The sequence below is a fragment of the Ictidomys tridecemlineatus genome, chromosome 13 (genome assembly GCF_052094955.1).
Source record: "Ictidomys tridecemlineatus isolate mIctTri1 chromosome 13, mIctTri1.hap1, whole genome shotgun sequence".
NCBI lineage: Eukaryota > Metazoa > Chordata > Mammalia > Rodentia > Sciuridae > Ictidomys > Ictidomys tridecemlineatus.
The window spans coordinates 47,751,866-47,777,475 of NC_135489.1; the positions used below are offsets into that span (position 1 = coordinate 47,751,866).

At 39.4% G+C, this 25,610-nt stretch overlaps 1 protein-coding gene across 10 annotated transcripts in view; it reads right to left on the bottom strand.

Annotated features, from left to right (window-relative positions):
* Positions 1-25,610, bottom strand: part of Greb1l (GREB1 like retinoic acid receptor coactivator) — a 310,330-nt gene that overhangs the window by 78,216 nt on the left and 206,504 nt on the right. For 9 of the 10 annotated variants that reach the window (XM_078030295.1, XM_040274525.2, XM_078030293.1 and 6 more), the window contains 6 exons: positions 16,624-16,804; positions 13,721-13,913; positions 9,197-9,330; positions 6,191-6,530; positions 1,840-1,955; positions 586-830 (listed from right to left, as the gene is read on the bottom strand). In XM_078030295.1, the coding sequence (XP_077886421.1) occupies positions 586-830; positions 1,840-1,955; positions 6,191-6,530; positions 9,197-9,330; positions 13,721-13,913; positions 16,624-16,804 (1,209 nt within the window). The remainder of the gene's footprint in view (positions 1-585; positions 831-1,839; positions 1,956-6,190; positions 6,531-9,196; positions 9,331-13,720; positions 13,914-16,623; positions 16,805-25,610) is intronic. The other variant, XM_040274520.2, reaches the window with a different exon arrangement.

Here is a 25,610-nt window from a genome sequence, read left to right on the forward strand (position 1 = left end):
GAAAAGACTAGAATAGACTGCTGGATTTGCTGTACTATAATTTATCAGAAGGAAATTCAGGCCAGGCAACATTCAGAAGGCTGAAGGAAGGGCCGGCAGGCTCACGGAGGCTCTTCCCAGTCAACCCAGAGACGCCTGCCCCGTACGAACACGTGCCACCAAGTATTGAGGAAAGTCATTTATTCCCTCGCTCAACATGTTTTGTTCCAGGCTGTAAGCTACTCAACATAAACTTACAGCTTCAGGCCCTGCAGGAAAGGGGGCTTGTGTACAAATATGAGATGTAGAGTGACCACAGGAGATAGGATGGGAAGTGCTAGGGAGCGGGGTGCAGGCTGGGTTGGTAAAATGTATTCTGTTTAGTCTATTATCAAATTCTTGGTCAAATTTTTACCCACAGAAGGAGGCTATGACTATTCTGCAGCCTTGCTTTCCAGGTAGCCCTCCTGGGAAGCTGAGGGCTAGAGAGGGTGCCACAGTCACCATGGCTGCTCTGGGCACGGTAGGGGTCCGTAAACAGCTCTGCCTTCCACACCTGTACACCTCCTGGCCTGTCCCTCCTGTGAGAAAAGAAACAGTACCTACCCGAGGTTCCCGTGACAGCGCTGCTGTTGCTCTGTGGCCGCTCCAGGTCAATGAGCAGCTCCTCAGAGTCATTCTCAATGATGGGGGCCCTCTCTGGCTCCTTGCCACTGAGGTCCAGGGCGGAAGTGGGCCCTCGGATGACCTCTTTTGAGACATAGCAGCATGCCAGACCCACCTCCTGCTCCAAGGCCGTGCGAGTTAAATAGCTTGAGTCAATTAACCGGAGGTCACAGTACTTCAAAGACCTGCACAGAATTAATTGCATTGGTAGTGAGTCCCTGGGGCTGGGTGTGCAATGTCTAAGCTGGATTTGTAGGTCCTGTGTGTCATGCAGCAGTGAAGACCAGGGCTACACCTTGATTCAAACCTCAGTTCTGTCACCTCCCAGACATTACGACCTGAACTTCTTTGCAATTCATCTTCTTTCAAATAGAAATCACAGAGCCCTACAAAGCCCCTCCTATGGTCATTGCAAGGAAGGAACAGCATGAAACACGTAAGGTATTTAGGGCACAGCCCGATGGACTCCATAAGCAACCAACTGATGCTTATATTGTTAGAGCTGCCTTCCAATCTCTGCTCCCTAGATCCTTGAGGGATTGGGAATAGCAGAGCAACAGAGACAAAGTACTTTGTTAAAGAAAAAAAAAAAAAAAAAAAAAAAAAGCCCAGTGCAGAGGCACACCTGTAATCCCAGCTACGCAGGAGGATGGACAGTTCAAAGCCAGCCTCTGCAACTTAATGAATCCCTGTCTCAAAAAAATTTTGAATGTTGAGGCTGTGGCTCAGTGGTAGTGCACTTGCCTGGAATGTGTGAGGCACTGGGTTCGATCCTCAGCACCACATATAAATAAATTAAAAAAAAAAGTCCATTGATAACTAAAAAAATAAAATAAATTTTTGAATTAAAACAATGAATAAAAGGGCCAGTGGGAAAGTGACCCTAGGTTCAGTCTTCAGTACCAAACAACAACAAAAGAAAACAAACTCTGCTTTTCCTCTCAGCCTCTCTGGCTGCCCTGCTTTCATGCACAAACATTTTAAAATGTGGCTCTCTCCATTCCCAGAATTGGAGGGTGCTCTCTGGAAAGTGGAAAGAGACAAGGAAGGAAAGCTCTGTTCTTACATCCCTGCATGAAACAACCCTCTTCTCATTACCTCAGACAAACGAAATGAGCATGTATCAGCCAGGTTTTGATCATCAGTGCAGCTGGCCACCTGGTGGCAAGCAGAATTCCATTATTCAGACTATACCTGGGAAAGGTTTCTCCAAGAGGGTCTTTGCCAGTTAATATCACTATACACGGCAGACCTTCTAAATCTTGGTATGTCCGAGGGATCCATTCTTCCGGCTCATTTCCTCTCCATGTCTGTAGAGAGAGAACCATTAAAACAATTAAAACTCTGAAACTCCTTATTTAGGCTTCCACCTTTGTAAAAGTTTCTAGGTCCAAATTTTAGACACACTGTGCTTACTAATGACTTCCACTAAGTGTGAATGTGTATATAGATATTCTAATCACTACCTTAAAAAGCATATATGAAGCACTTTATGACAACATGGGCTTTAGCTTTTATCTCAATAGGATAAAATAGAAGACCCTGGTATACCTCGTACAGGTCAAAAAACACAATGTGAAATATCTCACCAGAGATACAAACCTTATGGAAATCCTCACTGCACTGCCTGTGAACACTTAAACATATTTCCTTCATATAATGAACAAACTCTTGGGATTGGTTGACTAAAAATGACAGCTTCGATTGTGAATGAGTTAGAAAAGAATCTCAAAAGCCCATCAGAGCAATTTTCACTGAAAAAAAATAACAAAGTTAGCTACTTCTGATGGTTATTTTTTCTTTTTCTCACTTTATTGCCTTTAAAGTAATAAGTAATTGTTGGCTTGGGGTCTCCACAGAATCACTTGTGAGAATGCTAAAAATGCAGGCTAACCAGGCTGGACTAAGGAAAAATAAAACTGCCTTTATTTGAAAGAGTAGTGCAATTTGCTCAAGGTTTCACAAAGAATCTACTGAGCATCCATTGGCCATATATATTAACACACATACTTGGACACACCTCTGGGTAGCCTTAACATCAATCTTGAATACATGAACATATCAATGAAAAGGAAGCAACTTTACCAACTTGAAAGATGTTCAAAGTAAAGACAGCTTACAGAGTTTCTGTTTTAGAACAGGAACAAAACAGACCATCTTGTGGAAAAAGTGGCTTCTACTATTTATTATGTATGTAGCATCTAACTATGTCTTATACCAGGTATTTTTCAGGAGTTACTATAAGAAATAAATTTCTGATAATACTTTAGGGAACAAGGACTAAGAACTAAGGTGCTAAGTAATAATATACACAATTTTATTTTAAAATACAAAGGTATTTTCTTATACTAAGTATAAAATGTGGTAAGTGATACTATAATTGAGTTTGAATAATGATTTGTCTAGAAAAAAATCCAATGAAGAGAAACCAGTTTCTAAAAGAAAACATACCACCATTACTTCAAACAAAAATTTTATAATTTGTAAAACTGGAAGAAAGGAAACCATTCTATGCTTTTACTTGTTGCCCAATCATTTTATATGCACATATGCATACTAAGGGAAAATGAGTACATCTATGTAACTATTTACAAGTTTGAGAGACTTACCATGTCTTAGAAAATCAACCAGATTTTTTTTTGGGGGGGGTACCAGAGATTAAACTCAGGGGCACTTAACCACTGAGCCACATCCCCAGCCCTATTTTGTATTTTATTTAGAGACAGGATTTCACTGAATTGCTTAGTGCCTCTCTATTTCTTATGATCCTCCTGTCTCAGCCTCCCGAGCTGCTGGGATTACAGGCATGCACCACCATGCCCGGCTAATCAGATTTTTAAATCAAAAAGATTTAAAAATACTGGAAGACTCTATAAAAATTCAATTTTCCATACCATTTTATGTCAAAGGAAACCATAACATTACTTGATTGAAAGCAACCAATTCCGAAATAGAAATCATTTAACTTATGGCCTTCACCCTGGATTTATGGTATCCCTGACAATGGGATTCTCCCCAAACATGCTCTTACTTCCAGAAACCATCCACAGTTCAGGTTTCCACCCGAGTAATGAGGTTGGGTTGTAATGATGGGATAACAGAATGTTTTACTACACAAGGAGATTTATTTTCAGAAGATTATTACACACATCTCACTCCTACTCTTGACCAATCAGAACTAGCCAAGCCCACTATAAAATGGTCTCCCACATTGCTACTTCTGATGAATGATGGCTGCAGTTCTTCTTTGGATCCTGCCCTCAGGATTTTACTACAGAAACACAGACAACTGAAAAGACTAAACAAGCATTGAGTTCCAGGATAACATGTGGCTTAAGACCAAGGAAATCTTAGGAAAGCTTCATATGCCTGTTGGAGGAACTGACTTACTTGGATATAAACCTATATAGCCTTTCAAAGAGCTTGTCAACATTTGTAAATTAAGCATAATACATATAGGATATTTAGGGATAAGCACAAACATTAGATCCTATAATGGAAGCAGTGTGGGATTTTTTTTTTTTTTTAACCAGGACTAGAGATAAAGGCCCTATGTCATCCTGAGAAAGGTAAAGGAAGCTGTTAACAAACAGGTGAACCAGAATCCTTCCAGCAAGAGGCAGTTTTGCTTAGATGTGAATGTTCCCATAGGATCTCATATTTTCACTCCGAAACAAAGAGTATCAAAAGGATAGATTGAGGGATTGGGGTTGTAGCTCAGAGGTAGAGCACCTGCATCACATGCATGAGGCACTGGGTTCAATTCTCAGCACTGCATGTAAAAAAATAAAATAAAGGTCCATTTACAACTAAAAAAAAGTATTTTAAAAAAGGATAGGTTGATGTGATTCAGTGGTTTTGGGAAAATGGGGCTCCCTTATGTGTGGGTGGTGGGTGACAGCTACACCTACAAATTCTGGGTCATATAACTGCTTTAGACCCATTCTGTATGGCAGTCTCTTGGAATAGTGGTCTTACTCCCCAGCTACCTCAATCAATCACCCTATAAAAGCCCTGCAGGTGATTCTTTTGAGCCAGCTGTGAAGAACCTCAGGCCTTGATTATAGTTTTCAGATAATGGCCCAGAGGAACAAATTATTTAGGATCCACTGATATATACTGAATTAGAGACTGGCCCTTCCAAATCACTGACCTAAAATTATTGCGTGTGTCAATAATTTGTTTATTATTTATTTCTAAATTATTATTTCCGAAATGTTATTCATCCTGGGAATTCCACTGTAATGTGGCCTATGATCATAATAAAAAATTGTGAACACATATCTAGATCTGAAATATTATTGTTGCAACTTCTATTTAATATAGGAAAGAGTTTTCAGTTTTGGATAATTTAATTTATTCTAGTTGCTTATCAAACTAATGTGAGATGTTCTGCATTTTATTCAATTTAGCTAGTATAAGAATAAAAGGCATGTATTTGCAAAATGATTTATAAACACTAAAAATCCCCAAATTCGAGCTCTTGGAAATCATTACAGTCCAACTCTCTCATTTTGTAGATGGGGAACTGCAACCCAGGGTGAAAATGCAAATTCCCCAAGATCACATGCTTTCTTTTCATGAAGTTTGTGCCAAACTAGATTTTTCTTAACCAGATTTAGTTTAGGATTTAGTATGCAGGGTGCAGACACTATATCATTTTAACTCAGGTGTACAATACCTAGTTCATTTCCATACCATTATGTATGTATTTGATTAAGTGCTTTTTAATGGCTAGGACATACTGGATTATAAAAGTTTCCAGAAACAAACAAACAACAACAACAACAACAACAACAACAACAAAACTGAGCCAGGCATAAAGATAGGAAGTTAGGTTAGTTGATTCATGCCTGACAGGAGGGGTAGGGGACAGGCAGTCAGTCAATCCTAGAGGCAGCAGTGAGGGGTTTTGTCATGCACTAAATTCCTCTGTAGGAGGCCCTAAATCTCAGTCTAGCCAAGCCTGGGGGCTGAGAGTCAAAGCAAGTACAAAGAAACAACAAATTATTGAGAAATTCACATGCAAGGGCTAGAAGCAGTTCTAGATGAGTACTGAAGATGAAATGGGATACTTTACCGACTCTAGCCATGAGCTGACAGATGGGCTAGATGGACAGAAAAGAATTAGTGAGTTGAGGATACTGAAAAGGAGACCCCAGCGAGGTCCGAGAGAACAGCTTACCTTTTGTTCCTGAGAAAACAGATGGCCGTGGGCTAGATGCATCTCGAACAAGGTCAATAAACATGGGGTCAAATGGGATCATCTCATTTTTTGCACCTGCAGTTGGAGAGCATGGAGACCAACTGCATGCACATGCTAACAAGGGGGCTTGACAGAATCTTTAGAATCTGGCTCCAGTTAATGAAAGCAAACATATCCCTCATATTAGCCCTGACACTGTTCTGGAGATCAAATGCACACACGTGCAAAAATCTACTAAACTCAGGCCTCTGAGCCACCTAGATAGGATTCCTGGAAAACAGAAACAAATGGTATTTCAGATTCCTGGAAAACAGAAACAAATGTCTGTCCTTTGCTAACCTTTAATCGTGCCACAAAGTGGGTTGCAACATTGATTTCAGAGGCCGGGTTCCCAAGGATGATCTCAAAGCGATACTGTAGACCCAGCTTGTCCCGCACCTCCTGCAGTCGCTCCTTGGCTAACATGGCCAGCTGCACCGAGGGCACCCTGATAATGAGCATGTGTCCCCTCCCACTTTTGTTTTTTCCTGGGGAGCTGAGGAGGTCATCCATAATGCTGAGTGTTTCGGGTGTGCTGTGGTCCCGTAGTGACGCCATGGTAGTAAGAGCCATCAGGGCCTCCGAGTACTGCTGGATGAGAAGGTAGCAGCGGACGACCATGCTGTGCAGCCTGGGGTACCTTCAAAAGAACACAGGGGGCTGGCACTCAGCAGCAGAACCAGTTGGAACAGTGAGGCCTGGGCAGCAAAAAGCAGATGGAGCATGGCAGGGAAGGGGCTCCTGATCAGGGGTGTGAGCTCTAGAAGGACCTTGGATCCCATATCACTAGAAGGAGAAGTTGAGCTTCCAAAGCATGTGAGTAATGGCCCCTTGGGACAGGTAAAACCAAGAGGCTTAGGGATGTTTTGTGGCCCTACCCTCTCAAAAGTGTGGGCTCTAGACCAGCAACAGCAGCACCTGGGGGTTTGTTAGACATGCCCACCTTCCTAACTTACTGAATCGGAATCCACAGGTGATTTACATACACATTAAATTCTGAAATGCATTGGCCTCGTTAGACTCTTAAGGGATAATCCTTGGGTCCTAACCTCTTGCTGGTGGCATGGGGTTAGAATGGCAATGTTGTCTACTCAGTTCTCTGATACTTAAGATTACAGTAAAGGGAGAGATTACTGTATTTCTGGAGTGTCAGACATAAAATGGGTAATTATTTCTCATTTCAGGTCAGCCCTACAGATGGCTTCCCATAAATGTGCCTTGCTGGAAACAGGGGAGCTGGCTGGCGAAAGAGCACCCTCTAGTGGCTTGGGCTCTTTATTGTCTGAGACCCAAATTAGTCAAGGGGGAATGCCAACTAGAGCTGTGAGCGACAGCCCTTGGTCCCTGCTTAGAGACGATCACTTTGTTGAAACTGGCAACTTGTAAAATTACAGAGCATGTAGAAAAGAAATCTCTATTCCTCAGGAAGGCTAATGACTAGATGAGTGGCTAACTAACTGAGTGCTGGCAAAGCAGAGCCAGGCCCAGGATTGGCTGGGCTGAGCCTGTGCACTGTCTTCCTGGCTGCTGGCTACTGGGTGGACAGTGGGGGATTTCCATTTGTTTCATTTTATAATCAAAATACAGATGTTCCACCGGCCTGCACAGAACAGTCCAGGGGCAAATACCAATTAGGGTCATCAAACGAAAAACATGTCTTTGAAGAGTTTCAGAGGGGAAAGGACCAGCAGTGCCCTGTATCCTAACACTTTGTCCTTTCATAGCAGAATGAGTTAAGGTGCTGTGAGACATCCATCCTCATCTTGGATCACACAACTTGTTGAAGACTGAGCTGGGTCTGTTTTTTTTCAGGTCTCTTGACAATTTCTTCACACGTATTACAAGGTTTTAGTGGGGAAAAAGTAAAGAAAAATTTCAGTTCAACCAATCCTGGGCCAGTTCCTTCAGCTGTTCAATAAATCATAGCTATTATTAGCCTGCAAGAGACTGCATTGGAGGAGGAAAGCACAGGCGATCTGTGTTGAAAGCTTAGGGTGTTTTGTTCTGTTTTGCTTGGCCATGAGGAAAAGCCAAGGTTAGAATAAATGGTAACTTTGATATATAGGCCCTTACCCTTCACACTCGGAAAAAAATTATGAATTTAAAAGCAACTAGTTTCTCCAATCTGTTACATTTCCATTAGACGACAAACTGTAGTTGTGTATTACAAAAGTTGGAATTGAAGTTGATGGGATCATCTTTTAAAATACAAGTTATGAGTCTGATGTTCCTGGGAAGAAAAATGTATTCCAGGCTGGCACATGGAATGGGTGGGAGACTTTAAAGGGGAGACTCATGGATAATTTTGGAAATTTGGGATAACATGTTCTGTGAAAGGATTAATGTCACAGTGTCAGCTAAGACTTCTCAAATCCAACAGCTGTGAGAAAATCAAATCCTATCCTAGGCCAACTCCTAGTTCCTGATGCAACATTTTAAGTAGCTAGTTAGGATGTATCCACTTGTCTCTTATTTTATTTTTCCCTTAGCAAAATATAGAGATCAGATTTGTTAAACAGATAGCTTGTGATCAACTGGGGCTAGTTTTAAGAACCCCAGTTACTAAAAATTACAATCTGCCTCAGACAATGGAGTCATATGGTTCCATTGTTGGATGAACATAGAATATTGAGGCCAAGGGCAAGGAGAAACTTCTATTAGGTTAAGGAAATGCCTTTAACTAATCTTTGAGTTTATGATTCAAGTTAAGAAAAGGAAAAAAACTCCTTCAGGGTTTGACCTAGAACTGAGGAATAAAAGGCAGACAAGCCAGAAGAATCATTATCCCTTAATCTCTAAGCACCGGAGACTGAAAGAGGGGCCCCAAGAGCTGAACACACCGAAGTTCTCTGATTGTTCCTTAACTTTCTTCAGTCTGTCCTCCACCTCCCTCATAGTCAAGTTTGGTTTTTACCAAGTCATCTGAGGATGCTTTCCTGTGGTCAACAGGAGGAAAGAGGAGAAGACATAGAAGCCCGAAGTATAGGGTCAGGGCGGCTGGAGAGATGAGGTCTTTAATGAGCAAATCCCTTTCTGACCTTTCAACCTCTTGCCGGTAGCAATGACGCTTCATTGGGAGACAATTCAGGGCGTGAAAAAGGGTGCTGTGTCCCTACTGTAGGTCACTATTTTAGGTCATGTCTTCCTCTGATGGTCTCAGGTGATGACGTGAAACCCACGGGGGTAAAAGGCATCTTAGAAGAAGAGGCTTTCCTTATTTGGCCTCTGCAGGTCATCTGCATGAGCTCCAAACTCCCTGTGACATGTTAAGTACAGCTAAAGAAAAGGGCGGGAGTCCTTATTTACCTCTCCAAGAGCGTGTTCACCATCTTCTCGAAGGTCTCATCGCACCTCAGGAGTGGGCTTGTGACCCCCCACTGCAGAGACTTGCTGTACTCATTCAAGCCGAAGTACAGCTTCTCCTCACAGCCCACGTCCTCCTGGTTCAAAGTGCGTGTAGGCGTGCACACACACACACACACACACACACACACACACACACACACACAAACACAAACAAACAAACAAAAGTTAGTGAGGACAGGATACAGTATGTCTCATTTTCAGAGGGAGTAGAGAGGAGATTCCCTGTAAGAGGTTATTTCCTGGGAGGTGAAAAGAAAGTAGTAGTTCTGTTATATAACCTGATACCAACTCTGAACTCATCAATGAGGCACCAACTGAGATTCTTTTCACTTCATGAGAACTTAGGGCCCTGGGTGTAGCACACTTGCCTAGCACTCAGGAGGCCCTGGGATGAGTCCCTAATACCACACACCCTAACAATAAGTCAAGAGAACTTCGTATGTGACTAGTGGAGCGTTGTTGACATACTTCCTTTAGGCAAACTACAAGGATGGTTTGTCTTCTTTTTCTTTTGTTTGGATACATGAGGTCATACGGCTTCCACTCTCATTCTTTCCCTGTTGGAATAGGCTCTCTGCAGAACTATGATTCTATGCTATCCACAGAACTCTCTGGAGAGCAACTCAAAACCTTTTTCAGAAAACTTAACTGTCCTGACATCATTTAATGATAACTCACAGAAGCTCATCCTTTTTTATTTTCAATTAAATTATTTATTTTTTCTAATTTGTTATACATGATGGCAGAATGTAATTCATTTCATATTACACATGTAGGGCACAGTTTTTTTCAAGTCACAGATTGTACACAAAGTATTTTCAAACCATTCCTGTCTTCATACATGTACTTAGGATAAAGAAGCTCATCCTTTTGCAAAGTTTCTTTTTGAAAATAAAATATATGCTGGGTGTGGTGGTGCATGCCTGTAATCCCAGAAATTTAAGAGGATTGTTCAATGTCAGCCTCAGCAACTTTGAGAGGCCCTCAGCAATTTATCGAAACCCTGTTTCAAATAAAAAGGTCTGGGGACGTGGCTCAGTGGTAGAGCACCCCTGGGTTCATTCCTGGTACTAGATAGATAAGATAGATAATAGACAGATAGATACTTTTACACAGTATTAATTCGTTCCCTTCTTGATGACTCAGTCATCACTGTGAAAATGAGTAGCTATTTTGGGATGTGACACAATGATGCCCTTAGAGGATCCTGAGATGTGTGACAAGCTGTTTGTCCTTTAACTAGGAAACCCCAGACTATTAAGCCTTTTGACTCCATAGGTCTGTGGTTATTTGTGTGTGTGTGTGTGTGTGTGTGTGTGTGTGTGTGTGTGTGTGTGTAGTTTTCTTGTCTCTTTTCTATACAATCATTTTTTTCTTGTTGTCACGTTGCCTGGGCATTTCAATCTTTCTTTCATTTTGTATTAATAGTTTTTTCTTTAAACCCTCTTCAACTTATTTTATAGAGGAAATAATGCAGCTTTTAAAAGTGTAATAATGTAACAATAAATTAGGCATTCAGAGGAAGAAAAGTAAGTGTAAGAGGAATAAAATTTGGCCAGGTTAGTCTCAAAAAAATGAATGTCAGAAGTTTCTGCACAGGGCTGGGGTGGTGGCTCAGTGGTAAAGCACTTGCACAGAACGTGTAAGGCACTGGGTTCGATTCTCAGCACCGCATTTAAATAAATGAGTAAAATAAAGGCCCATCAATATCTAGAAAAAATTTTAAAAAGAAGTTTCTGCATTCTTTGTGAGAAATGGTTTACAAATTTTGTTGTGAGCTTTTTAGTAACCCATCTGAAAGACAAAATTTTGTGATTTATAGGGTTCAGAAGATAAAAATAAAGCACTATTTAATGGGCAGCTTTTATCTACCTACCTATCTATCTATCTATCTATCTATTTGTTTATTTTGAGGCCTTCTAACACAGTCAACCTGCTCACTGGAACAAGGTCTCCTTTGAGATTAAATGGACTTTACCTGGGGACTCAGGTCTTGAGGATATTCTTACAGATTCTGGAGGTGCAGAGCACAGACTGACAGAGATTGCAAAGGCCTCAAGCCCTTTCTTGTCTCCTCCTGGCCTTAGCTGTGTGCTGAGTGTAGCTGAGTCAAGGAAGTCAGTTCCAGGGGGAAAAAAGTCATTCATCTCCATTTCCCTCCTCATCTTGGCTGCAGGGACACAGCCACTAGGAAAAGCTTTATCTTGTGTGTACATGGTCTTCATATTTCCTTCTCATTTCTGGCCTTTTTTTTTTTTTTTTTTTTTTGGAACAATAGCAAATCCTTTTCCATGCCTGCTCCTTTTCCTGACAGCAACATTGTAACTTGCTAGAGAGGCTGTATTCTCCTCTCCTTGTTTTTATTTTTCTTTATTTGTAGCAAAAGTATAAAGCAGACTGCTAATGATGTCTTGTGATTAACTGCAGCCACTATGAGTTTTGAGGACTACAACTACTAAAAATTTGAATTAGGAATGAACAGTCTGATATGTTTGCATTAAAGTGTAACTGCACTGTTTACAATACGGGGTCGTGGGGACTTTTGTAATATAGAAGTAAGTGGGGCCATTCTTTGAAGCATGTCATGAAACTCAGAATTATTTTACTATAAGAATATTCGGGGAGAAATGCCCTACTCATAAATCAAAACAAAACAAAAATGCCCCTTCTCAAGTCTCTCTGTCTCAGTGACCTCGGGCTGCCAGCTCTGTCTTGGCTGCAGCCACTCTGCTCTCCTGATGCTGTTCCCTGGAAGGTCACCAAAGACTCTTGAGGCCAAACCCAGTGGCATTTGCTGGTTAGTCCTTGGCCTCACTGCCCTCACAGCTGTTTTCTTCCATGATTTATGAAATGGACTTATTCTGCTTTGAATAATAGTACTTAGATACGAATTTGGCCTTCTCTCTAGCCATCGGTTCTCAGTGTATTTTTGAAGATCCAACACAAGTCCACGAGTGCTAGACAATGTTTTCTTGAGTTGAATTTCTTTGCTTTTTCCGTTTATTCTTCCATAGGACGCTGGCTTCAAGACAACTAAAGGAGCTTCTCCCCCACGTGTTATAAATTAGATTCAGCGTAATGTAACACAGATCAATGTAATATTTTCCTTTTCTCTATGTTGACCTCAATTCCATAGGATTTTTCAGACCTTTAATTGCAGAAGGGTATAACAAGTTCCTACAAACTCAATTATTTTAAATAAATTCCTGGAATCCTATGTTTAATCCATAAGTACTTTACTACATATAGTGAAGATAACTACTCTTTTTAAAGATATGACCAGAATCCCATTATTACACTTAACATATTAACCTTAATCATAGGAATGACTTTTAAGGAAAATTAAAACTGTTTATTATTTCATGTAAGAAAAAAATAAAGGGAGGGAACTATTAGCCCTTCTTCCTATCATGGAGGTGATCCCTTTTGGAAAAGACTGAGTGAAAAGGTATATAGGATAGTTTCCTCTGTGCCACATATAATAGGACACCTATCTGTTGGATTTAAAAATGTTAATATAGTTTTATTTTTAATTGACAAATATTAATTATACATATTTGATTGAACCCAGTAACTCACCCATGCTAGGTGAGTACTCTACCACTGAGCTACAACTCAACTCCAGCCTAGTGTTCAGTGTTTTTATACAGAGGATTCATGGCAAAATGACTTATCTTTATTATTTTATCCAACTCTTATTTCTTTGATAATATAGTTGGTTTAAGTTTATAGGTCATAGAAAATATTTTTCAGGAATTAGGGATTGAAATAAAAAAAAATATAAAGACCTGGATATTTATATGATTACTTCCAACACATTCAATGCTTCTACTGAATTCCTTAAAGTACAGTGCCATCTTCCACAGTTGTAAACAAGAATATGAGAATTGGTTGAAAGAAAAAAAAACCAGTTGCTGTAGGGCATGAGAGTGATTAACAGTGATGTAGATCAGCCAGACTTGAACTTGACAAAGAGGCCACCCAAGAGGACAATAAAATTTCCAGGTCTCAGAATAAAATTAATCATTTAAAGACACCAAGGTGATCCACGGTCTTAATTATGTTCTTAGATAACATCACATAAAAAAACTGTACAGGATGCTAATTTTCTATCTGCATGTTATCCAAAAAGAACCACCTAATCAAATTTCCACAGGACACTATTCACTAGTTTTTAGTCTTTCTAATCATTGTAGTCAGCAGGGCATAGTAATGAGTATCTATAGTCCCAGCACTCAGAAGACTGAGGCAGGAGAATCACTTGAGCTCAAGAGTTTGAGACCACCCTGCACAACATAGCGAGACCTCATGTCAAGAAAAGAAAAAAGAAAAAAATTGTGATCATATGGTACTTTTAGAAGATGAAACATTATGTTATTTATATTTTGAACTCTTGAGCAATACCATCAGTTCCAAATTTCCGCTCCCTGGGAAGCTGAAAATATAAGTATATAGGAAACTCACCACCGTATCCAGCTGTATCCAGTGAACCTCGTTGCTGGAGCTGATCCGGGACTGCTGGGTCTGCAGAGTGTACGGGAAGGAGCTGACCTGGAGCACCAGGAGGTTAAAAGCATCCAGAACCTCTCTGCAATTGATGACTCTATCAGCCAGTCCATGACTGGGTTCGCCATGGGATAGAGAGCCCGAAATGACGCTGTAGAAAAATGGAAAGTCACATTAACACCTTTTAATTCAACTGACTGAATACAGAAGCAGACACCAACATGGAAATAATGTTTTAGTTCTTACTTTTCTAGTTCTTTTAAATTGGGGGCAGTAGATTCAATTGAAATGTGATTTGGAAGAAGAAAAATTTTTACACTTCTTACCCCTTTGCACACAGATTTTAGTGATTTTTTTTCAGTTTGCCCCTGATACAACTCAAAGTGTTCCAGGCCAGGGATGGCTACAGCTGTAGTTGAGACAGAGCACTTGACTTTGAAAGCTCACCTGAATGAGGGAGCCTCTTCACCAGGACACAATGCTTAGAGCCCTGCAGCCAGAGCTCCTCTGTATCAAAATCACTCCTGTTCCTGCCATGGGTTCCAGACTGGCAGGCCGTCTGGGGAGAACTGTCCTTTTACAACTTGTGACCAAGACTCGTTTCTCTGAAGCTCTTTCAGTTCTGTTCAATTTGTGTATACCAGGTTCCCATGCATCCTCAAATACGTGCATGTGTATATGTAAATTTTGTGTTACCTGGGATTGAATCCAAGGGTGCTTATCTGATTTGGATATGAAGTGTCCTCCAAAGATTTCACTTATTGAAGGCTTGGTCCCCAATGTGGCAATGTTCAGAGGTGGAGCTTTTGGGAAGTGACTGGGTCATGAGGGCTCTGACATCATCAGTGGAATGATCCATTGGTAGTTAAGTGGGCTATGGGAGGTAGTGGAAATGGAGGCTGGTGGGGCATGGGTTGAGAAAGCGGGTCTCTGGGGGTGTGTCCTTGGGGATTATATCTTAACCTTGTCCCCTTTCTTCCGCTCTCTCTGTTTCCTGGCTTCCACAAGCTTTCTGCTGCCTCACCCTTCTGCCATGATGCTCTGCCTTCACCTCCAGCTAACCACCAACTGAAATCTCTGAAACCATGAGCCAAAATAAATCTTCCCTTCTCCTAGTTATTTTTTTCTCAGGTTTTTTTTTTTTTGTCACAATGTCCCCTACATTCCCCAAATGACTAATGCACTTTACCACTGAGCTACGTCTCCAGCCCTTTTTATTTTATTTTATTTTTTTATTTTGAGACAGGGTCTCACCCAATTGCTGAAGCTGGCCTCAAACTTGTAATCCTCCTGCTTTAGCCTCCCGAGTAGCTAAAGATTACAGGTGTGTGCCACTGTACCTGGCAAAAAAACATACTTTTAAAATTAAAGAAATAATCTCGATGACCCAGTTACAGAGAGAGTTAAATACAGAGAGATCTAATGTTGTGTCCTCAAAAATATTCCTTAAACTTTGAAAGACAAGGCGTGTGAGGTTAGGGAGCTATTTCTCCTCACAGAACATTACCAATGACTAAAGAGATGTCTGTAAAATTTCTTTTCCCTCCTTTCCCCTCTTCTTCTTTCTTTTATTCCTTCTCCTAAATCTAACAGATTATGGAAGGTCTTATTTACACGCAGACATGGTTCTAGACTTCAAATTGCAGCCTATCAAACCCATTCTGGCTTCTGAACAAGATTTTATTTTGAATTCTGACATTTTTTACCACAAAACAAAAAACTTCCAGATTCCTAACCTCAGTTTCTCCTGGAGAAAAGAAGATTGATAAAATGTTCAATGATGACTGAAACCACCCTGTCCTTCCATGGTGAGGACAAACCATGATATATATATATATACTCGATGACTCCTCTCTCTCTCTCTCTCTCTCTCTCTCTCTCTCTCTCTCTCTCTCTCTCTCTCTCTCTCTTTAATATTTGTAGTTGTAGATGGACACAATACCTTTATTTTGTTTATTTATTTTTTTTATGTGGTGCTGGGGATCGAACCCAGTGCCTCATGCATGTCTCTCTCTTTTTATTTTCCTTCCTTCCTTCCTTCCTTCCTTCCTTCCTTCCTTCCTTCCTTCCTTCCTTCCTTCTTTTTCCGCTCTTTTTTAAAAAAATGATTTGCCTTTTTAGTCCACACCTCACCAGATAATTACAATTTGATCTGGGGGCAAAACTGCTTCTATCATTCCAAACATAATGTTCTTTCATTAATAAGTCCAACCAAGAAATACAATATTCTCTTGTTTAAATTGGGAGATGGGAAGGTTTCAGATCTGCTCTCAGAAACATTTAAGTGGCATTTCCACTACTTTTAAAGGTAAGAGGGAAGAGAGAAAAAGGAGGAAGTGGAGGAAACACTGGAAGAGAAGTAAATGAAAAAGGGTAAGAGCTTAGGGAAGAGCTAGAGAAGGAAGCACTTCTCCCTCCTGGGAGCTTATTACCTTGACCTCCTTCTCCCTGCCCTCTCTCTGAGGCAACTGAGTTCCAAGATTCTTTTTTTTAAACAATTGTTTTTTAAAGTTATGGATGGACCTTTATCTTATTTATTTATATGTGGTGCTGAGGATCGAACCCAGTGCCTCACACATGCCAGGCAAGTGCTCTGCCACTGAGCCCCAGCCCCAGCCCCCATGATATTCTTACTTCTGACAGAAATTTCTAAATTCCTTCACAGTATATTTAAAATGAAATCAACACTAAATCATACGAAGAGTTGAGGGAGCAAGAAAAGATGAGGAATCAGTTAGCAGGAGGAAGACACTAAATGTTAGGGTCCCTGGGGCTTCACACTGTCACCTTTAAAAGATTTCCTTGTGTAACAATGACTGCTATAGAAGAAATACTGTGTTTGCTCACACGAAAGCAATCACCTCGTTAGTTCCACGTGGGAGTTGTCATGAACTAGCACAAACAGTGTGTATGGGTTCTGTTTCACCCTCCTCATAAACACTTCAAACTTGCTTTGAATCTCATTGTCCAGACGAACCACGTATTTCTCTGCTCTCTGATGAGCTGTCCCATTTTCCTCCAGACCCAAGTCTACAAGGACACCTGCCAAGAAGAAAAAAAGAGTTTATCTTCCTACACACACACACACACACACACACACACACACACACACACACACGTAAACTCAAATGAACTGTCGACTGATTGGGTACTAACTGTACACAGACATTTATTCCCTGCCAGAATTTTGAAAAGGAAATATCAGACTTTTTTTCTTGACCCTGCCTCCCATACCTGATGCAAATAACAAGGAATGTTCTGATAAAGCAAGGGAATATGGGAGATCTCTGTTTAACTAAATCCTATTTATATGCAAAGTACTGCTTGCTACTACAGACCACTTAAAAAAAATTCAGCTTTGGACCACCATTCTTGATCAAATCAATATAACTGCATGAATCTTCCTTACCCCATGTTTAGCAACAAAATTTATACAAGGAAAGGAAAATATGAGTCCAAAAATACTACATTAGTTTGTGAGTGTTTAAGGTAATATTGGATTGTTTGTTTGTTTGTTTGTTTGTTTTGGTGCTAGGGGTTGAACTCACACAGTTAGGCAATTGCTCTACCCTGAGCCAAACCCCTAATCCCTCTTATATAAGTTTTATACATTGATACACAGTATCTACAGCATGGGGAGCCCTCAAACATTGGGTTCATGTACCAAATTAATAAAATGAACTAAAGTACCCATTAATTACTGTAAAATGTTGAAAAACTGAAATGTTAGTATGGTATCATTAACTCTATCTAATAAACTTATTTCTCTATACAGACAATTAAAATAGTTTAGGTGCATGAAGCAGTTGTTGGGATAACTGAAACACCAACTACTCTTGAAATAAACACACTTTCATGAATTATGTTGATTTAATTTTTTTCTAGCTTTTCTTTGAAATAATACCAGCTCAATTAACAAATACATAGTTAGCATCTAGAAGCTATAGTACACTAATAGCCCTAATGATGTTAAAAAAGAGAGAAATGAAAGAGATGGATATCATTACCCTAGGTACATGTATACACCAATAGCATAGCAAATAAGACCAATGGTGCATCTCTACATTGTATACAACCAGAGAATTGAAGTGTTGTATTCCATTTGTGTACGATGAATTGAAATGCATTCTGCTGTAATGTACAACTAAGTAGAACAAATAAAAAATAAAAAAGAAAGAAACAAAAGAAAATAAAAAAGAAATGTTTTATCATATGAAAAATTTGTCATATAAGAAAAGGTAGATAGAAAGATAATTTTGCTTTCAAACATTTTTCGTAAGGAGCTTTTGCTTAGAGATTGTTTTCAATTTCCACATGAATGTAATCAAATTTTGTTGTGGATATTTCTAAAAGCAAGCCATCAAACATTTAATTCGGGTATTTTGATGTTTTGAAAGTGTTACCTATAATACTCATTTAACATTCAATAACCATTTATTGTTCATCTACCTTGTGTCAGGTAACTATCAGGTACTGCACTAGGCCTGGTGTTACAGAGTGGAACAGGACAAGCAAAGAACTTAATCTCATGGAGCTTATAATGGAGAAGACAGATAATTTTGACAAGGGTCATGATGGGAGACAAAGTTACTATAGGGTAGAGAAAGCCTGAGAAGCAGATAGGACCACTTAATCTCTAGGTGTGTCTGTTTCCTTATTTGTAAATTTGTGCCAATTGAAGCTTGGTCCTTGGGAAATAAGCAGTGTGAGGTAGGGCATCCCAATACGAAAAGATGGTGGATAACTCACAAAAAGGGAAAAATATACCTTAATTATTAGAAGAGTCTTAGTTATAAGAGTCTTAATTATCATAAGACTCTTAATTATTATAAGAGTCCACTACATTTCAGAACAAATAAACATAAGACCAATAATATGACATTGAGAGGTTAATTCCATACATGCCCTCAACAGACCAGAGTTCCAGAGATCTAATTCAGTGCCGCTGGGTTCAATGCCTAGCACCACCAAAAAAAAAAAAAAAAAAAAAAGTGTTCTGTAAATAGAATATTAAAGAGTAGCAAAATGAATGACTCACAGCTACACACAACAGAATCAATTTCAGAGATATAAATGTGAACATAAAAGGTAAACCACAGAAGAATACATAGAACATGGTTCTACTTATAAAAAGATCAGAAGCATATGAAATTAAATATTCTATTGTTTAGGAGTTAAGGCACTGTAGTAGAACTATAAATAAAAGCAAGATATTGATAAACACAAACATATTCAGGATAACAGTTACCTTTAAAAGAGGAGGGACATTCGAATAAGGTCTTTAGCATTCTTCATTTTGGTGTCTATTGGGTGTTTACCCTATTGTGATTGCTTTTTGTATTGTGATTTCAAATGCTTTTTATGGTTTTTATCTACTTAACAATTAATTTATAACTTCTTAAATGGTGGTATGTAAATATCTGCCCATATTTTAGAAATTATTTGAAGACAATAATTACCAAATTCCAACGGATGGCTATATTATCAATGAAATGTAACTGTCTTCCCTTTGCTTTATATATTTTGCAGGGTGGGTAGTGGGGATTGAACCCAGGGGTCTCGATAAGTTGCTGAGGTTGGCTTTGAACTTGTGATCCTCCTGCCTTAGCCTCCAAGCTGCTGGGATTATAGGCATATGCCACCAAGCCTGGCTTTGCTTTCTATTTTGAATGTTACAGAAATTGAAATGCTAGTGCAAAAAATACGTGTATACCCTTCAATTAGATTAACCAATTTGTACTATTTTGCTACATTTGACTTTTCTCTTTGTCATTTTGTATTGTTGTTATTAAATAATTTAAATAAATAACATGTGCCATGGTATTTCACCCCTCAATCCTTCAATATGTATTTTTTATCAGAGCAAAGAATTCTCCTATGCAAGTATATTATCATTATCACATCTATGGAAATGAACTAACATCAAGTACCAAGTCCAATAACAGCTGAATGTGTGGTGTTCCACTCACTGCCCTCAAGCTTTACTTTTCATTTTTAGGTTGAGAATTTGATCAAGAATTAAGCAGTGGCTGGGGACTGAGGAGATTAGGGAGATATTGGTTAAAGAACACAATATTTTGGTGTGATAAGAATACATTTGGGAAGTCTATTGTATAACATGATGATAAGAGTCTCACAATATAATATATACATGAAAATTACTGGGAGAATAAATTTTTTGAAGTTCTTACCACAAAGAATCTGTGAAGTAATAGATATCTTAATTAGTTGATTTAGCTTTTCCACCATGTATACCTATTTAAGGATATTGTTGTGCACCATAAAAATATACAATTTGTTAATTAAAAAATAAATAATAATAAAAAGGGTTAAGCCTTATATTTGGTTGTCATGTCCCTTTATTCTGCATAGTTAAAACAGCCCAACAAATTCCCTTTCCTTTTTCTTTCCGGTATTTCACAACACTGCTGTTTTTTAAGCCTAGTCTGCTTTTGAAAAATGCCACACCATCTGGATTGTCTGGCAACTGCCCGTGATTAGACATGAGTTAAACACTTTGAGCAATTACACCCCATTGGTGACATCATATCCTTCCCTTTGCACCTAAGGTCAATTTGGTCCATAAGGTCAATTTGGTCCATAACTGGAGATGCCAAAGTTTGATTACTTGGTTGGGGTACTGTCTCCTGCCAAATCTCTCCATTGTAGATACTTTTCCTTTTTGTTTTGGGGTGTGTGTGTGTGTGTGTGTGTGTGTGTGTGTGTGTGAGAGAGAGAGAGTGTGTGTGTGCGTGCGCTATGCCTCCAGTCCTTAATTGTAATTTTTTCTTCTTTTGAGTTGTAAATGGACACAATACTTTTATTTTATTTGTTTTTATTTTTATGTGATACTGGGGACTGAACCCAGTGCCTCACGAATGTGAGGCAAGCGTTCTACCACTGAGCCACAATCCCGGTCCTGTTCTCCTTTGTCATTTTTAACCCATGGAATGATACTTGGGAGACTGCGGATATTTGTTCTCCAGTGACATTTTATCCAGTGGTGTTAGTATCCATTGATGATCCTTATAGGGACCAATAATTACATTGGCAGGAAAAAAATAGGGCTTTTCTGGGGCTGAGGCTGTAGCTCAGTGGTAAAGCACTCGGCCCTCACATGCAAGAGGCACTGTTTGATCCTCAGCACCACATAAAAATAAATAAATATACTGTGGTCATCTACAATGAAAAAATATACATAAAAATTTTTTTTTTAAATAGGGCTTTTCTCCTCTACATTTATCAACTGGCACTCTTTTGTAAAGCAGGGTTTCCCCTCACTTCTGCCCCTTTTATTTCTCAGCATTACTTTAGGCTCACAGGTTTTTAAAACAATTTCAATAGGTTACAATCCACTGCCAATGTTTTTTTTTGATACTCAAAATCTGTAAATTTGTAGAGTAAAATACCCTTCAAGCAGGTTTCTTCGTCCTTTTAACCTATCCCCAAAAATTCTGAGTATGTTCTCACTTTCTGATACAACAAAATATCCCAGACTTGTCTCCACCTCAGAGCTGGGACAGTGGAGAATGGTATTAGAAGCTAAAATCTGGATGTGCTCATCGATGCTGGGATGTCACTGTTTGTAAGCTCTTTTGCTGGACAGAGATAAAAAATATATGAAGTTTTCTTCAAATTATGAGTTCACACTTACATCTCCAATTTAAATCTATAAGAAACATTCCCGGGACAGAGGTTGTAGCTCAGTGGTAGAGCACTTGCCTAGCATGTGTGAGGCTCTGGGTTTGTTCCTCGGCACCACATGAAAATATGTAAATAAAATAAAGGTATTGTGTCCACCTACAACTAAGGATATTAAAAAAAGGAAAACATTTCTTACTTTTCCCCATTCTATATTTGAAGCTCCCTTCTTTCATGTGAGAACCTTAATTTTCAACAGCATTAAATTTGCTGTCTCCTATGATATACATAAAATAGTTTAAAACTGTCATTATCTCTCCCAAACCACTAACATACTAATTATCTGCATATTTTTGTGCTTAGGATATAACACATTGATAATGTACAGTAGGAGAACTGTGTTCAAAAGTTCCCTGAATTAATTATTTTGCTAAGAGGCAATGTTATCATCGTAATATGCAGTTAGATTCACACATTTCTGTTTGTATTCAATTTTAAGTCTGCTTTACCCACATCATTTTAATTACTTAATTTTTAAGTAAGTAAATCATTGTTAATGATGAAAAGTCAAAATTATAAATGAAGTTATACTCATTCTTTTCTTGTCACTTCTACCCCAGATTTTGATATAACTTTTCCATTAGTTTCTGGGTTAGCCTTCATGTTTTGTTTTCCAAAAATAAACACAGTGGATAGAACTTGACAACATTATGTTAAGCAAAATTATCTGAACTCAGAAAGTCAAGGGTCTGTTTTTCTCTCATATGTGGGAAGCTAGAGAAGAAAAAGAAAAAGAAAGGTATGGGGGGGTGGGAGTTCTTGAAAACTGAAAGATCAGTAGAGGAAAGGATTGGGGGAGGGAGGAAAGAAGGAAGGGGAAATTCTTGGGAATTGGCCAGATTACACTGTTGCATCATGTACATGTACATATACTTAACAATGAATTCTAGCATTCTGTATAATTATAATGCACCAATAAAAATATGGAAAAGAATAAGCACAAAGAGCTGGGAATGTAGCTCAGTGGTAGATAGCTTGCCTAATGTGCACAAGTTAGATCCCCAGGACCTCAAGGCAAAAAAATAAAAATAGACACAGAGAATCTGAAAACGGTCAGAAGTGCTGAGAAATGGCCAGTCTGATAAAGATCACTTTTGTTCTGTTTTTTTTTTTTTACTTATTTAATTTGCTTACCACAGTTCTATAGGATTAAATAGAAGTTTATTTTCCAATAAAGCATGAAAAAATCTGTCACATTTTCCAACTACACAATAAAAAAAAAATAGATTCCAGCAGTTCCCACCCAGGATACCAGTGGTGGTACCAAGAGGCTCAGCCAAGTTTTCCTAAATACTAAATCCTACTATTGACATGGTTGGGAACTTAGGAGGTATCACTGAGTCCTCTTTTATGATGATATGCAACTCACTGAGTCCTATAATGGCAGTAGTAAGGAATCACTGTTCCTTAAAGGTTATTAATCTCACCCTCGGGAGCTGCCAAAAGATGGAGTCCCAGTCATGGGCATCCCTGCAGAAATAAATGTCCATCTGTAAATATCCCTAACAAAGACTCCAAGCAGCTAGATTGGAGATATTTGCCCCCGCCTCACCTTTTCTTTACTGAGAAGCTATAGAATCCAACTGTGTTTACAGAACACTTGAGCATTAAACTGTATCTTCTTTATGGAATTAGAGAAAAAAACAATATCATTTCCTTTAAGGCCATCCCTCTAAAACATTAAAGAAGCAGCATTTTTTCTACAAACCAGGGACCTTGAAGGGGAATAAAACTTAGAACACGTGTCCCTTAACTTGTGAGCCAGTGCCATAAGCCATGAAAGTGGAAGATCCGTCTGACCAGCAGCCAGAACCCATCACTAGAAGGAGTTAATACAGTCTGAAGTCTAGAAAAACTAATAAGAAGCAGCGTGCGGTGGTACACTCCTGGAACCTCAGGGACTTGGGAGGTTGAGGCAGGATGATTGTGTGTTTGAGGTCACCCTCTGTCTCAAAAAAAATAAAAAGGGCTAGGGATGCAGCTCAGTGGTAGAACATCTGTGGGTTCAGTCCCCAGTATCACAAACAAACAACAACAACAAAACAAACAAGCCACCACCAAAAACCTGGCATTCTACTGATTAGGGTATCTGAGGGAAGACGAACTCGACCTGTACAAGAACAACATTCTAGACACACGCACTGTACACAACTCCCAAATCCTGCACACTGATAGAAACACATAATGTCCACACACCGAAGGTCTGTACTCTTGACCAAAGCTGATTTCTGAAACATGTTTTGAATGAAAAAAAATTTGTTTTTGCCTGAGGATTACTCCTATGCCTATCTGGGTTTTAAAATATATTTTAATTTAACATTCAACTCACAAAATATTACAAAAAAATTCAGCTCAGCAAATATTTATGAAATGTCTGTTGGGTCATTGCCCAGATAGATAGACATGTTGCCTGAATATTCACTTTCTGGCTGAAGAGAAAGGTCATTCACTCATAAACACACAACTATAACCCAGAGTGTTGAGTGTCATGGCTGAGAATCTCAGGGGATCCTAAGTAGCAATGCAGGATTGCGGAAGAAAAGCTGGGCAGGTTCTAGAAGTCAAAGGACCTGCAGCATTTAAAGGAAGGAAGGGAGGTCATGTGCTGCTAAAAGTTCAGATACAGACTTAAAAGGCACTGGTCACACCGGGGAGAGGGCCAGTGTGCAGGGTGCTGTGCATAGCAGAGGTGAGGATGTAGAGGTGACCCTGCACAACTCTTCCAGTCTGGCAGGTGGCTAGAGGAGGGAGTTGGAGGGCTTGGAAAATCAACAAAGGCTTGATTTGTCTTTGAGAGTGAGCAGTTTTAAACTGATGGAACGAGTCCTTGAGAGAATTTGAAGATGGCATTTGAAGATGGCACTGGGAGAAGAGATAATCAATAGCTCAAGGTCCCTGAGAACAGGAGACAGCAGTATGTAGCGTAAGGTAGAGAGCCAGGCTTAAAGAGAGGAGGGCAGCCCTCCCATTGATCGGGAGGAAAGGGAAAGAGAGAGGTGTGGAAACAGGTTTCTAGATTTGAAGGCAAGACATGATTACCTGAAGTTTCTGGGGTTCTTTTCTTTGGGTAGGGGAAGGGGAAAGAGGCAGCATTGGCATTTATTAAGAGAGAGGTTGAGGTAGGAGAGGTCTGAGTGGGTGAAATGGAGCCTGCTATAGCTAGGGTGGCGAATGGGAGACAGATCCAACTGAAGAGCCAAAAAGGGAAATTGCATGGAAATGAAGGGAGAACCTCATTGTTATACAAAATTACATATAAGAGGTTGTGAGGGGAATGGGAAAATAAACAAGGAGAGAAATGAATTACAGTAGATGGGGTAGAGAGAGAAGATGGGAGGGAAGGGGAGGGGGGATAGTAGGGGATAGAAAAGGTAGCAGAATACAACAATTACTAATAGGGCATTATGTAAAATTGTGGATGTGTAACCCACGTGATTCTGCAATCTGCATTTGGGGTAAAATTGGGAGTTCATAACCCACTTCAATCTAATGTATGAAATATGATATGTCAAGAGCTTTGTAATGTTGTGAACAACCAATAAAAAAATATATAAAAAAATAAAAATAAAAAAATAAAATTAAATTAAAAAAAGAATTAATTACGGCAACAACTAGAAAGGTTGAATCCCTCCTTCCCCTGCAAAGGGTCCAACACCTTGAGTCCATGGCAAAGGAATCTGTGGTCTGGAACTGAGAACATGTGAACAGATGACTTCAGCATCCAGCAGGGTCTAGCACACAACGAGGGGGAACGGTGTTTGACAATGAGGAACTGCAGGTCCCGAGCACTAGGAAACTGCTAGGTGGTCCACCCGTAAACAAGCAGATATGTCCAGTTATGTCTGTATGGAGAAACCTCTGGTGTTTCTCTTCTATCCTGGCATCCCGAGACTTTTCCCTCTTTGAATCTTGTTCCCTGCTGTCTTTATCACTGCCCAATAAATACTATCTTTTTTTTTTTTCTGATGAAATTTTAGGTGATCAACAAAAGAATATAAGATTGATGAGAACAAGAAAATATATTTTAGAAAGTAAGAATGCCTTTCTCTGCCTCTTCACTTCCCCTCCTAATCCTTTCCACTTCTTAAAACTCTCTTATGTCCATTTGGACAGAATAATCTACCTGTATATCGGCAGACAAAACATA